Raw genomic sequence first — 12,982 nt, 5'->3', positions numbered from 1 at the left:
TAACTTTTGATCCATGCATAATTAGAGGATGAACATACTTACTAGGTTATTGTGGGAAGTTTGAATTGGTACTCATACTATAAGATATCAGTGCATACAACTTTGCATTTGCACTTTCCACCATGTGCATTTCCCGCCCAAGGTAGTCTAAGTTACTGTATGTGCCTTGGTTACTCATCCTTTTGATGTGCCTTAGTAAAGTTTAAGAATAGAAGTGTGCCTATGATTATATATACATATATGATGTGTGTGTATGTGTATATATATATATATATATATATATATATATATATTGTGTGTGTGTGTGAATTAAGAGCACTATTGCATGGCATACGTGAATTGGGGGCACTATTGCATATGAAATATGTGATTTGGGGGGCCCTACTGTGGGCATAATATCAATTGGGGACACTATAGCATGGTATATGTGAATTTTGGGTATTACTGTGTGGCATAACATTGGGGCACAACATTGTTTGGGGGCACTACTGTGTGGCATAATGTTGTTTGGGTGCACTACTGTGTGGCATAATGTTGTTTGGGTGTATTACTGTGTGGCATGTTTGGGGGCACTACTGTGTGGCATAACGTTGCTTGGGGCACTACTGTGTGGCATAATGTTGTAAGGGGGCACTACTATGTGGCATAGGGGGGGCTGCCTATCTATACTAAACTGTAGGGGGGCTAACTATGCTAAACTATAGTGAGGGGGGCTGCCTATGCTAAACTATAGTGTGGGGGCTGCACAGAGAACATTAATGTTGGGGTTGGTTGGAGGGAAATAGATCTATTTATCAAATGTGAGCACTATTACTTTAATGTTGAGGCTGGAGAGAGGCCTAATTATTAAATGTGGGTGCTGTTGATTTAATGGCAGGGATGGTTGCCGTTTCTAAATGTACCCATTATTTTTTCCAAATAGAGCCCTTAACATTCCAGGATCCAGACATGCCACAACTAAAGAAACCAGCAGTCACAGGTGGTAAAAGTGACAAGAACAGGTAGGACAGTCTGCCAAATGTTCTGAGTCTAGTGCAGGCTTGACTAACCTGTGGAACTCCAGATGTTGTGAAACTACAAGTCCCAGCATACCCTTCCAGCAATAAGCTGCTATATATTGGCAAAGCATGCTATGACTTGTAGTTTCACAACACCAGGAGTGCCACAGGTTAGCCAAGCCTGGTCTAGTGGGACAATCCTGATTTTTGGTGACTGTTCTGCCCAATCTAAGGGACAGGTCAACACTGTGTACTCTTTATACACACACTGCATTCTTTACATACTACACTATGGTGATTGCTGTCCTTCATGGGCTGACCACTCCCCCCTCTAGTGTCTGGTCACGTCTCTATGATGGCTGGCCACACCCCCTCTGGTGGGCCCCTAGCGTTGCAGTCCCCCGGTGGGCCCTTCATGCCCCAGTCCGACACTGACTGCACAGAAAACGTTTCCACTGCTCCACAGTCCAGTGTTGGTGTGCTGTACACCACTCCATCTGATGCTTGTCATTGGTCTTGGTGATGTGAAGCCAGGGCCGGACTGGGACTACAAATCAGCCCTGGCATTTAAAGCACACAGGTCCACCTCTATTCCAGATAATAATATTACAGTACTTTTTGCAAAGGTAACTGTTACAGTGTCCCGTGAGATACATATGTATTAGGTGCAGCTTGACTCTCTATTTGTAGCATAGAGCTTACCAGTATCAGCTAATGGTATGTACAGGACCAGCAAGAGAAATTTGGGAACTTTTGGTGCCGCAATCCATAGATGAGAAGCAAGTAAACTGTGTGCCGCCACTTCACACACTCTATTGACATATCACACACACACACACACACACACTCTATTGACATATCACACACACACTCTATTGACATATCACACACACACACACTCTATTGACATATCACACACACACTCTATTGACATATCACACACACACACACACTCTATTGGCATATCACACACACACTCTATTGACATATCTCACACACACACTCTATTGACATATCTCACACACACACTCTATTGACATATCGCACACACACACTCTATTGACATATCGCACACCCACACTCTATTGACATATCGCACACACACACACTATTGACATATCGCACACACACACACACTATTGACATATCACACACACACACACACACACACTCTATTGACATATCACACACACAATATTGACATATCACACACACACACTATTGACATATCACACACACACACACACACACTATTGACATATCACACACACACTATTGACATATCACACAAACACACACACACACTCTATTGACATATCACACACACACACACACACACACACACACTCTATTGACATATCACATACACAAACACACTATTGACATATCACACACACACTCTATTGACATATCACACACACACACTCTATTGACATATCACACACACACGCGCACTCTATTGACATATCACACACACACTCTATTGACATATCACACACACACACTCTATTGACATATAACACACACACTCTTTTGACATATCACTCACTCAGACACACACACACTCTATTGACATATCACACACACTCTATTGACATATCACACACACAGACACTCTATTGACATATCACTCACTCACTCACACACACACACACTCTATTGACATATCACACACACACACACACACACTATTGACATATGATACACACACACACTCAGAGCCGGATTTAGACCTCATAGGGCCCTAGGCAGGATACTGTTTTTGGGCCCCCTCCCTGAAACAATCCATAGCACTATATTTTTGCAGCCTACCATATACCCCTATAGTTACGTAGAAGTGAAAGCATGTGCCGCCGCGCAGCGCCAAAGGAGGTGAGGGCGTGGCTTGCATCTTTGGGGGCGTACCTAACATGTGAAAAGAGCAAGGCCACCCTGCTGCAGAAAAAGGCACCCCTAAATAATTACCACATGTGCCCTTTCACCATCACCTCTGTGCCCATCCCCATCACCACCTCTGTGCCAATCACCATCACCACCTCTGTGCCAATCACCATCACCACCTCTGTGCCAATCACCATCACCAATTCTGTGCCCCTTCACCATCACCACCTCTGTGCCCTTCACCATCACCACCTCTGTGCCCTTTACCATCACCACTTCTGTGCCAATCACCATCACCACTTCTGTGCCAATCACCATCTCTGTGCCCTTCACCATCACCACCTCTGTGCCCTTCACCATCACCACCTCTGTGCCCATCACCACCTCTGTGCCCATCACCACCTCTGTGCCAATCACCATCACCAATTCTGTGCCCCTTCACCATCACCACCTCTGTGCCCTTCACCATCACCACCTCTGTGCCAATCACTATCACCAATTCTGTGCCCCTTCACCATCGCCACTTCTGTGCCAATCACCATCACCACTTCTGTGCTAATCACCATCTCTGTGCCCTTCACCATCACAACCTCTGTGCCCATCACCACCTCTGTGCCCATCACCACTTCTGTGCCCCTTCACCATCACCACCTCTGTCCCTCCAGTTGTTTTACTTACCTTTCTATTGCCTTTCTTCTCCGGCGGGCTGCTCCTCCTCGGTCAGTCCAGATTTAAAAAAAAAAAAAAAAAAAGAGTCACATGATCGCTCGTCGGGTCCCGGCAGCCTCTCCTCCTCTCTCTATCACTGAGACACTGAGAGGAGAAGAGGCTGCCGGGACCCGATTCGCGGCACCCGACCCCCCCCTCCCTAGATTCGCGGCACCCGACCCCCCCTCCCCCGATGCGTGGCACACCTCCCCCCCACCTTGAGTCGCGCGGGGGGGAGGTCTGTCTCCCCCAGCTGTGCCCCCCGAGAGCCATGTTCACTCTGTCCCGTCCACCCCTTGCAACCATGTTCACTCTGTCCCCCCTGTGCAGCCATGTTCACTCTGCCCCCTCCACCTGCAGCCATGTTTACTCTGCCCCCCCCTGCAGCCATGTTCACTCTGCCCCCTCCACCTGCAGCCATGTTCACTCTGCCCCCTCCACCTGCAGCCATGTTCACTCTGTCCCGTCCACCCCTTGCAACCATGTTCACTCTGTCCCCACTGTGCAGTCATGTTCACTCTGTCGTCCCCCCTGCAGCCATGTTCACTCTGTCCCGTCCCCCCCTTGCAGCCATGTTCACTCCCCACCCCCAGCAAGCATGTTCACTTCCCCCTCCAGTAACTGTCCCTGTCCCCCCTGTGCCATTTTCCTTATCCCCCGAAAGGAATTCAAATATTAAAAGTAAAAGAAAACACTTACCTTATCAACCTGCTGGAATGGACTCTCCGCCCTGAACAGCTGAACCGAACATTGGGAGGTTTCCTGTGTGGCCGCGCATGACGTCATGTCGCGTGGCCGCACAAAACTAAAATCGGCGGGACCCGACAGCGCCAGGAGCCGGACTGGCCCACGCAGCCATCGGCCCTTCTGCCAGATGGCCAGTCCGGCTCTGTGTGAGGCTTGCATGCAGCTGCTCTGCCATGGAAACCGATTACATTCCTGACGCACAGTTTTTGTGCTTACATTATTGCCAGTGGAAATTCGGAACTCTTCAGCCATGGAATCAGCAGAGCGTTGGTGACTTTTACACACCATGCGTCTTAGCAGTTGTTGACCCAGCTCTGTAATTTTACGTGGTCTTTTGCTTTGTGGCTGAGTTGCTTTTGACCCATTTTGTAACGCAAATGTTCGCAAATGGAGACTGCATAGCTAGGTGCTTGATTTTATACACTTCTGGCAATGGTTCTGATTGGAACAACTCAAATCAATAATTAACATTTGCCGCCAAATACTTTTGTCCATATAGTGTGTGTGTATATTTAAATATATATAAACGTATTGCTGGGTGCTTGGGCGAGGGCTTAGTGTAGCAAAATTGCAGAGGCAGCATGATGCTCCATATTTCTTTCTTTTCAGATTTTCTATCTAAGATATGGCTGCATAAGCAAATCAATTCAAATAATGGTAGGGTACATTTATATCTTATGTAGTTGAGACATGGTAGAAGTGGTAGCCACAGAGTTCTTTGGCTATGGAGAAAAGAATGGTCACAGTTGCTATAGGAGCAAAAAAGTAGCCTGCATAGAAGAGCTCGAGGTTATGGGTTACCAAGGTAACATGCTCATCAGAGGATGGCTATCCCAGCTTGGTGGGTATGGGTTACCAAGGTAATGTGCTCATCAGAGGATGGCTATCCCAGCTTGGTGGGTATGGGTTACCAAGGTAACGTGCTCATCAGAGGATGGCTATCCCAGCTCGGTGGGTATGGGTTACCAAGGTAACATGCTCATCAGAGGATGGCTATCCCAGCTCGGTGGGTATGGGTTACCAAGGTAATGTGCTCATCAGAGGATGGCTATCCCAGCTTGGTGGGTATGGGTTACCAAGGTAACGTGCTCATCAGAGGATGGCTATCCCAGCTCGGTGGGTATGGGTTACCAAGGTAATGTGCTCCTCAGAGGATGGCTATCCCAGCTCGGTGGGTATGGGTTGCCAAGGTAACGTGCTCATCAGAGGATGGCTATCCCAGCTCGGTGGGTATGGGTTACCAAGGTAATCTGCTCCTCGGAGGATGGCTATCCCAGCTCGGTGGGTATGGGTTACCAAGGTAACGTGCTCATCAGAGGATGGCTATCCCAGCTCGGTGGGTATGGGTTACCAAGGTAATGTGCTCATCAGAGGATGGCTATCCCAGCTCGGTGGGTATGGGTTACCAAGGTAACGTGCTCATCAGAGGATGGCTATCCCAGCTCGGTGGGTATGGGTTACCAAGGTAATCTGCTCATCAGAGGATGGCTATCCCAGCTCGGTGGGTATGGGTTGCCAAGGTAACGTGCTCATCAAAGGATGGCTATCCCAGCTTGGTGGGTATGGGTTACAAAGGTAACGTGCTCATCAAAGGATGGCTATCCCAGCTTGGTGGGTATGGGTTACAAAGGTAACAAGCTATCCCCTGCAGATACTTCATATACCAGGGCATAATTGCCATAGGTGCAGGAGGGTGCAGCTGGTATGGGGTCCACAGTGGAGGGAGGCTTTTCACCATTGGGTGGTACATGGGGCTCTGCTACGGGGACTACAAATGTCTAGTTATGCCCCTGCCCACACTCCATTCAGGAAATAACTAAAATATTCAAATGTTCATGACATATAATCTTGTAATAGTGATTCCCATGAGCCATGTAATAAGCAATATTTACCTTATGAATATTAAACAGATGTTTTTTGACAGCTGGAGAACACCTTTAACAAGTCATTTTAATACATATTTTAAGGAACTGTGATTTCTGAATTTGCTGACATGCATTTTGAATTATAAAGAGTCAACATTTAGTGGAATGATTATTGCAAAATATAACGACCCATGTGAAATTTATCACACGTATTATGATTAATGAACCCCGGTAAGATGGATATAAATAAGTACAGAGTAATAGTTAGTCACAACTTGCTTCAGGGTGTGGGAGGATTTGGTTACAGAATAAGAAAACAAGTTTATAAATGATAGAGATTGTCACGTTCTCAAGCGATAAGCAGGTCTTTGCGATGCGAATCCTAGGGTTCGTACAGTTTAGCGCTACTCCAACAGGGCGCGGAGTCTAACGAGTAGACGTGTTCACCAGGAACCGCCACAAAGCAGTACGGTCTTAGCTGCGTCTGCTCGCAGGTCGTGGCCCCTGCTAGAGTACTGAGCGAGACCCTATTGGGAAGTCAGGAGACAAGGGACAGTCAATAGCGATGAAGGGTAGATGAAATACCGGAATAGCTGAAGGAGCGTCAGCTCAGTAGACAAGTGAATGGATCTGCAGGTATTTAGTTGGAGCGTAAGCTCTGTAGACAAGTGAATGGATCTGCAGGTATTTAGTTGGAGCGTAAGCTCTGTAGACAAGCAAATAGGATAGTGGGTACCTGGTTGGAGTGTAAGCTCTGTAGACAAGCAGACAGGGTAGTGGGTACTTGGTTGGAGTGTAAGCTCTGTAGACAAGCAGACAGGTACTTGGTTGGAGCGTAAGCTCTGTAGACAAGTAGACAGGATAGCAGGTACTTGGTTGGAGCGTAAACTCTGTAGACAAGCAGGCAGGTACTTGGTTGGAGCGTAAGCTCTGTAGACAAGCAGACAGGATAGCGGGTACTTGGGTGGAGCGTAAGCTCTGTAAACAAGCAGGCAGGTACTTGGTTGGAGCGTAAGCTCTGTAGACAAGCAGGCAGGTACTTGGTTGGAGCATAAGCTCTGTAGACAAGCAGACGGGATAGCGGGTACTTTGTTGGAGCGTAAGCTCTGTAGACCAGCAGGCAGGTACTTGGTTGGAGCGTAAGCTCTGTAGACAAGCAGACAGGTACTTGGTTGGAGCGTAAGCTCTGTAGACAAGTAGACAGGATAGCAGGTACTTGGTTGGAGCGTAAACTCTGTAGACAAGCAGGCAGGTACTTGGTTGGAGCGTAAGCTCTGTAGACAAGCAGACAGGATAGCGGGTACTTGGGTGGAGCGTAAGCTCTGTAAACAAGCAGGCAGGTACTTGGTTGGAGCATAAGCTCTGTAGACAAGCAGACGGGATAGCGGGTACTTTGTTGGAGCGTAAGCTCTGTAGACCAGCAGGCAGGTACTTGGTTGGAGCGTAAGCTCTGTAGACAAGCAGACAGGATAGCGGGTACTTGGTTGGAGCATAAGCTCTGTAGACAAGCAGGCAGGTACTTGATTGGAGCGTAAGCTCTGTAGACAAGCAGACAGGATAGGAGGTAGCTACGTCTAGCACCTAAGGTAACTAAAGGAACAGGCACTGAGTGTATAGAGGAGGTGCCTTTTGTATTTGGTGCCAAAATTGCCTGGATAATAGGGATGCGAGCAGAGGTTTTATAAGTTGCAGGTCTGCGCATGCGCAGAACCGAATCAAAGATGGCGGCGCCCGGGACGGAGCGGACAGCCGGAGTCAGGTAAGTTTGCCGGGGGGCAGGTGGGCTGCCCGATACCCCGGCGAGTGACAGAGATATAAAATAAAAATAACAGCACCCCACAGAATAAAATAGTGACCCAGTATTAAACGTTAATACACATATTAATATATACTTATATTAAAATACAATCAATTTAAACAATAATGATATTAGGAAATATTTACATGCTGGCAGTCGGTGTGACACATATAACAAATTACTAAAGTGCAACAATTAAGAAATACTAGTGGTTCATTAATTCCTACTCTCCTTCACTTTTTTTTTGAGCAGTGACTTCCCCTCCTCCCCCACTTTTCCCTCTCTCTATTCACTCTACTCTTTCCACCTTTCCTTTTTTATATAAGATGTGTTTGGCCTTTTTTCTTTTTATACTATGCCTGCTGATCAGCTGCATATTCCTATTGCTATAAAATATAATATATTCTTAAGCGCTCCTACTGAAAGGGTTAATTTAAAATGGCAGTTTCTGAAACTAACGTTCTTCATAGTCCCGTGTCGCCCCCTGTTTTGGCGGTGCAAGTCCCTAAAAACAACCAAGTATCAAACATGCATGGACAGGAGCGCCAAAGGACTGATCAGATATTAAATGTCAAAATAAAAATAACCAGCATAAATATTGCAGAGTAAGTATGACTATTTATTACATCAAAACATCGCACAATATACTACACTAAAGGTAATACAAAACTCTCAAAAGACTATAATAATACCAATGAATATAAATTAGCATCCAAGTGTCCCGGGTTCCTCCAAAAAGACAGGTAATCCTTATGTAAATAATGAGCTCTGTATCCTGCAGAAACATGATCACAGGTAAAGTGCCCGAGCTCAGATCTGGTTTGAAACACTGTCAGAATGCATAATCCTATGTTCCAAAGTGAATGGTCAGTTCACGTAATTAATGGGATATGAATCAATAGTGCAAATGTCATAATAAATCCTGATCTTATTTGTTCCTCATATTGGATATCACAAAGTTGAAATGAAAAATCATATTAAGAGAGACATTGGTAGTGATCTCACCCGATTAGGAGTAATATCTGTTGGCGGAAAATCTCCCCTTCTTAATATCCATCCAAGCAGACAGACAGCTCACAATTGGAGTCTCTCCATATATATCCGGGCGTTAGTCCCCATCTCTCAAGTCTTGTAGCACAGTCTTTTTGCATGTTCATCAAAAAAAAGACAGAAATAAAGATCGACATAAACCTGCTTCTTCAGTCCAACCACGTGTATAAGGGACTGACGCGTTTCGTCATTGCAGATATAACTTTCTCAAATAGGTGAACAGCAATATTCCTATTAGCGCTATATAAATAAATGGTGATGATGATGATGATCAAGCTGCCTTAGCACCATGTCTCCACAACGCCCTCTGCACACAGATAAGCCTCTAACACTTCATAAGCATCTCAACCTTCAAAATGTCCTTTGAATCTCAATTCTTTGCAGATAAACCCTTCCCGTACCTTGATCATTTCACTTAGACCTTGAAAACTTTTGCTAGAGAGAAAAACCAGCAGTAGTGCCATGGGTATCAATAGCTTTGAAATACTATCCCAGTTTAATTTGTCTCTGACTAAAGTACAATTTACCTCTGTGATTATCAAATGCCACCAATTCATATTCTCTCCACAGCTATGACGAGGCAAACCGAATCATGGAGAGGGATTACCCGAAAACCACCGACGATGAGTTCTCTGGGGTTGAAGGAAATGTGGATGCAGCAGTTGAAGTAAATGGTAATTGACGCCGCTGATTACCTGGAGCAGTTCTAAAAAAAAATTGGCATAACATGGACATCAGGGGGCTGGAGTTGGCCGCAATAGCGCCCCAAATCACAAGCGCAAATTGCGGGCATATGAAAAGCTGCAAGATATGTGTAGGTCTGTGCCAGTAGCATATGTGACCAGTTTATGCCAGGCACATTACATATACTTATGCCCATATTTATAACCATTTGTTTTGTTTGCAATACACGTATTCACTCTTAGGGGTAAAAGCAATTTCAGAAACATCTCTGATACAGAAGACACAACTCCCCATCTCGCATATGTGAATAACAGCTTACAAATGCACACAACATATGCAAGTGCAACGAAGAAAGCTCCTATCACCATCAGCGAAGCATTCGCAAACAGCCAATCAGAAGCAGCTCACTATTGCTGGCGACCCTCATCGTCCGCTATTTTACCACCATTAAGTAACACATCTTGGACAGACTATATATACCTGTGCCAGGGGCGGATCTAGATAATTGGTGTACCCGGGCGATTTAGGCGGGGCGATTTAGGCCCCGCCCCCTTCTGACTTCTGAGGCTGCCGGCGGCTGCCCACTATGTGCAGGTCCGCTCGGCAGTGACAGTGTGCTCTGCGGCTGCTCTGATTGTGTTTAAAACACAATCAGAGCAGCCGGGCAGCACACTGTCCTTGCCTGTCACTGCCGAACGGACCTGCACATAGTGGGCAGCCGTCGGCAGCAAGCCCCTGGTAGGGGGGGCAATTGCCCCGATCGCCCCCCCTGGATCCGCCACTGGCCTTTGCCCTGGCCTGCATCTGTTAGCAGTTGTACGAACGTGTGTCCGTACCGTACGCGGCCTAAGTTAGAATGCCTAGGGACTCCAGATATGTACATTTATCCCGGCTTATAGTCTGGGGTAACTATATACTGTACTAATCAATATATGGTAAAGAGGACCCATTGCAGAAATCCTATTCTGTATCACACAGTGGCTTACAATAATGACCTTGCAGTAGTTACAGACAGGTGGCGGCCTATCCATTTATCTATTTCTTTGACTCATACACAGAAGTTGGATACTTAAATAATTAACCAGGAACAATATTTAAACAAATTATTAACCAGGAAACTGAACTAATTGTTATTAAAAGAGGTACGCAAATAAATGCGGGGAAATTCCTGGAACTGTAAATTTGTTCCCATGATTAGTGCTGTGCACTATATGATAGAAGCTACTTTAATGTGAGAATAATGTAATCCCCCATTCACTTTTGTTGCAATTTGATTATTTAGCACAACCACGAAACCACTCAGTTCATTAGTTTTTTCGAGATGTTCCGTATCCTACCTCATGCACACTGCACATCTTCTCATAGGGATCAATGATCCTATAGACATTGGATTTAAAAAGGTAATCCACTTAAATTAAAAATCTTCCCTATCAATCTGATCCCTTTGTAATCCCCCTAAACTACATCACAGGCTCTACCAGGCTCAGCTTCATCTTCCGAGTCAACATGGAAATGGTTGGAGGAGTCTGTAGACTCAGGTTTCTATAACCCTCCTGTCTGCCTGAAATGCTATTTATGATAGGAATTTATAGTTGTAGGTTTCACCCATATGTGCTATGAAATATAGCACATTACAGTCCAATAGATAGACAGGAGACTTGCATGGAAATGTGGGTGCAGTAAATCCATTGCAAGAGGCGGAACTTGTCGCAAAACTGCATCGCGTCAGGGCCGTAATTAGGGCTGTGCGAGAGGGGCGACTGCCCAGGGCACAACGCTGAATGGGGGCACAGTTTATGAATATTTTAGATTCATTTCCCTACAATTGAGGTTTGGGGGGGCAGTTATGCTCCTTGCCTCAAGTGCTAAAATGTTAAGTTATGGCTCTGCATTGCTTGGACCCATATCAACGTTTGTGTAGGGGCCCATAAATGCAGGTGTAATCCCCCCGCTTTTCTCTGAGAAGAGCAGAGAAGGGGCCTCTTCAGAGTATGCAGTCTGCTGGGAAGAGGACTGCCCCCTGCTCTTTTCAGAGCACAGCGGTAGCCTTGAGGGGTGCAAGGCGGACATCTGCCAGGGACTCAGAAGGAGCCTCTATAGCTGCACCCCCCCCCCCCCCCCCCTCAACTCCGGGTGCAGTACCGGCCACACCCCCTGCAGTTCGCCACTGACTATATCAGGGAACTCAATGGTGGTCAATGTCTGTACACTGGACAATCAGCACACACACAGTGGCAGCAATGAAATATTCTTGTAATACAGTCTGGATAGGAGAAGTCCTAGATTATTTTGGGGTAATCACCCTGGTGTCCTATTTAGGCAGATACTGTATTAAAGAGGGGATTATGCTCTTTCAAGTTAGTTGACTGGAAGAATTAATTTTTCAAAATGTTTAATAAAAACACCGACAAAATGTTGTATTTTGAAGAAACATTAGTTCTTTTTTTTTATTTTTTGGGACGAAAAGTAAAACACCCTTGCTGAATACATTAATCTGCAAACATGAAAGCAAATTAAAATATATGAAAAGGTTAAAGATTATACTGCATGTATATAAAAGTACACCCGTAGATAATAGGTGGTATTTAAGTTGCATACGTAGAATTTCATTAGGTATTAACAATTGTTTTTCATTCTCTCCCTTTTTTAGGATTCATCTATTTCTTTTCAGGCCCAGAGGCTTACAAGTACGACATTGAGAAGGAAGATGTGGTTAGTGTTGTGAAATCGGGGTCCTGGATTGGATGTTGAGACAAAGCTCCGAGAGTTGTTGCAAGAGCTACATATGTGAAGATGAGAAATCGTGTGAAATATTACATCAAGTTACAATGTCTGCCACAAAATAAGTGTGAACATAACCACATTGCAGCAACAACCTTGTTTTTAAAAACATTACCTAATTGTTTTAACTTTTTAAAAAAAATAATATGATTAGGGCTCTTAATGCAGATGAGATTTTGTAATTGTAGTGAGATAAAGGGTGGAGAGGACACATTTTCAAGGTCATTTCCACCCGAATTCTGCACCAAGTGAAGATCATGCGTCCTCCTAAACTTTTACTCACATGACAATGTTTCAAACTTCGAAAATAAATAATTTTCCTCCTCCCAGCACTTAACAGTCTGGGTTTTCACTACCGTGGGCGCACCTACCGGGGTGGGGGGGGGGAGGGGGAGGGGGGAGAGGGGAACAATAAGGTCAGCAGGTGGCGCACAAAAAAAATAACACACAGACCCTCCCAGAGGCTACCA

General features: G+C 45.4%; 1 protein-coding gene across 1 annotated transcript in view; it reads left to right on the top strand.

Annotated features, from left to right (window-relative positions):
* Window positions 1-12,562, top strand: part of MMP20 (matrix metallopeptidase 20) — a 49,402-nt gene extending 36,840 nt beyond the window's left edge. Inside the window, exons 9-10 of the mRNA XM_075197659.1 lie at window positions 9,618-9,721; window positions 12,382-12,562. Of these exons, the coding sequence (XP_075053760.1) occupies window positions 9,618-9,721; window positions 12,382-12,482 (205 nt within the window). The 3' untranslated portion in view covers window positions 12,483-12,562. The remainder of the gene's footprint in view (window positions 1-9,617; window positions 9,722-12,381) is intronic.
* The last annotated feature ends 420 nt before the right edge of the window (window positions 12,563-12,982 follow it).

Source organism: Mixophyes fleayi, chromosome 2 (assembly GCF_038048845.1).
Source record: "Mixophyes fleayi isolate aMixFle1 chromosome 2, aMixFle1.hap1, whole genome shotgun sequence".
Lineage (NCBI taxonomy): Eukaryota > Metazoa > Chordata > Amphibia > Anura > Limnodynastidae > Mixophyes > Mixophyes fleayi.
The sequence above is the reverse complement of the archived record's forward strand: the minus strand, read 5'-3'. Positions and strand labels throughout refer to the sequence as shown.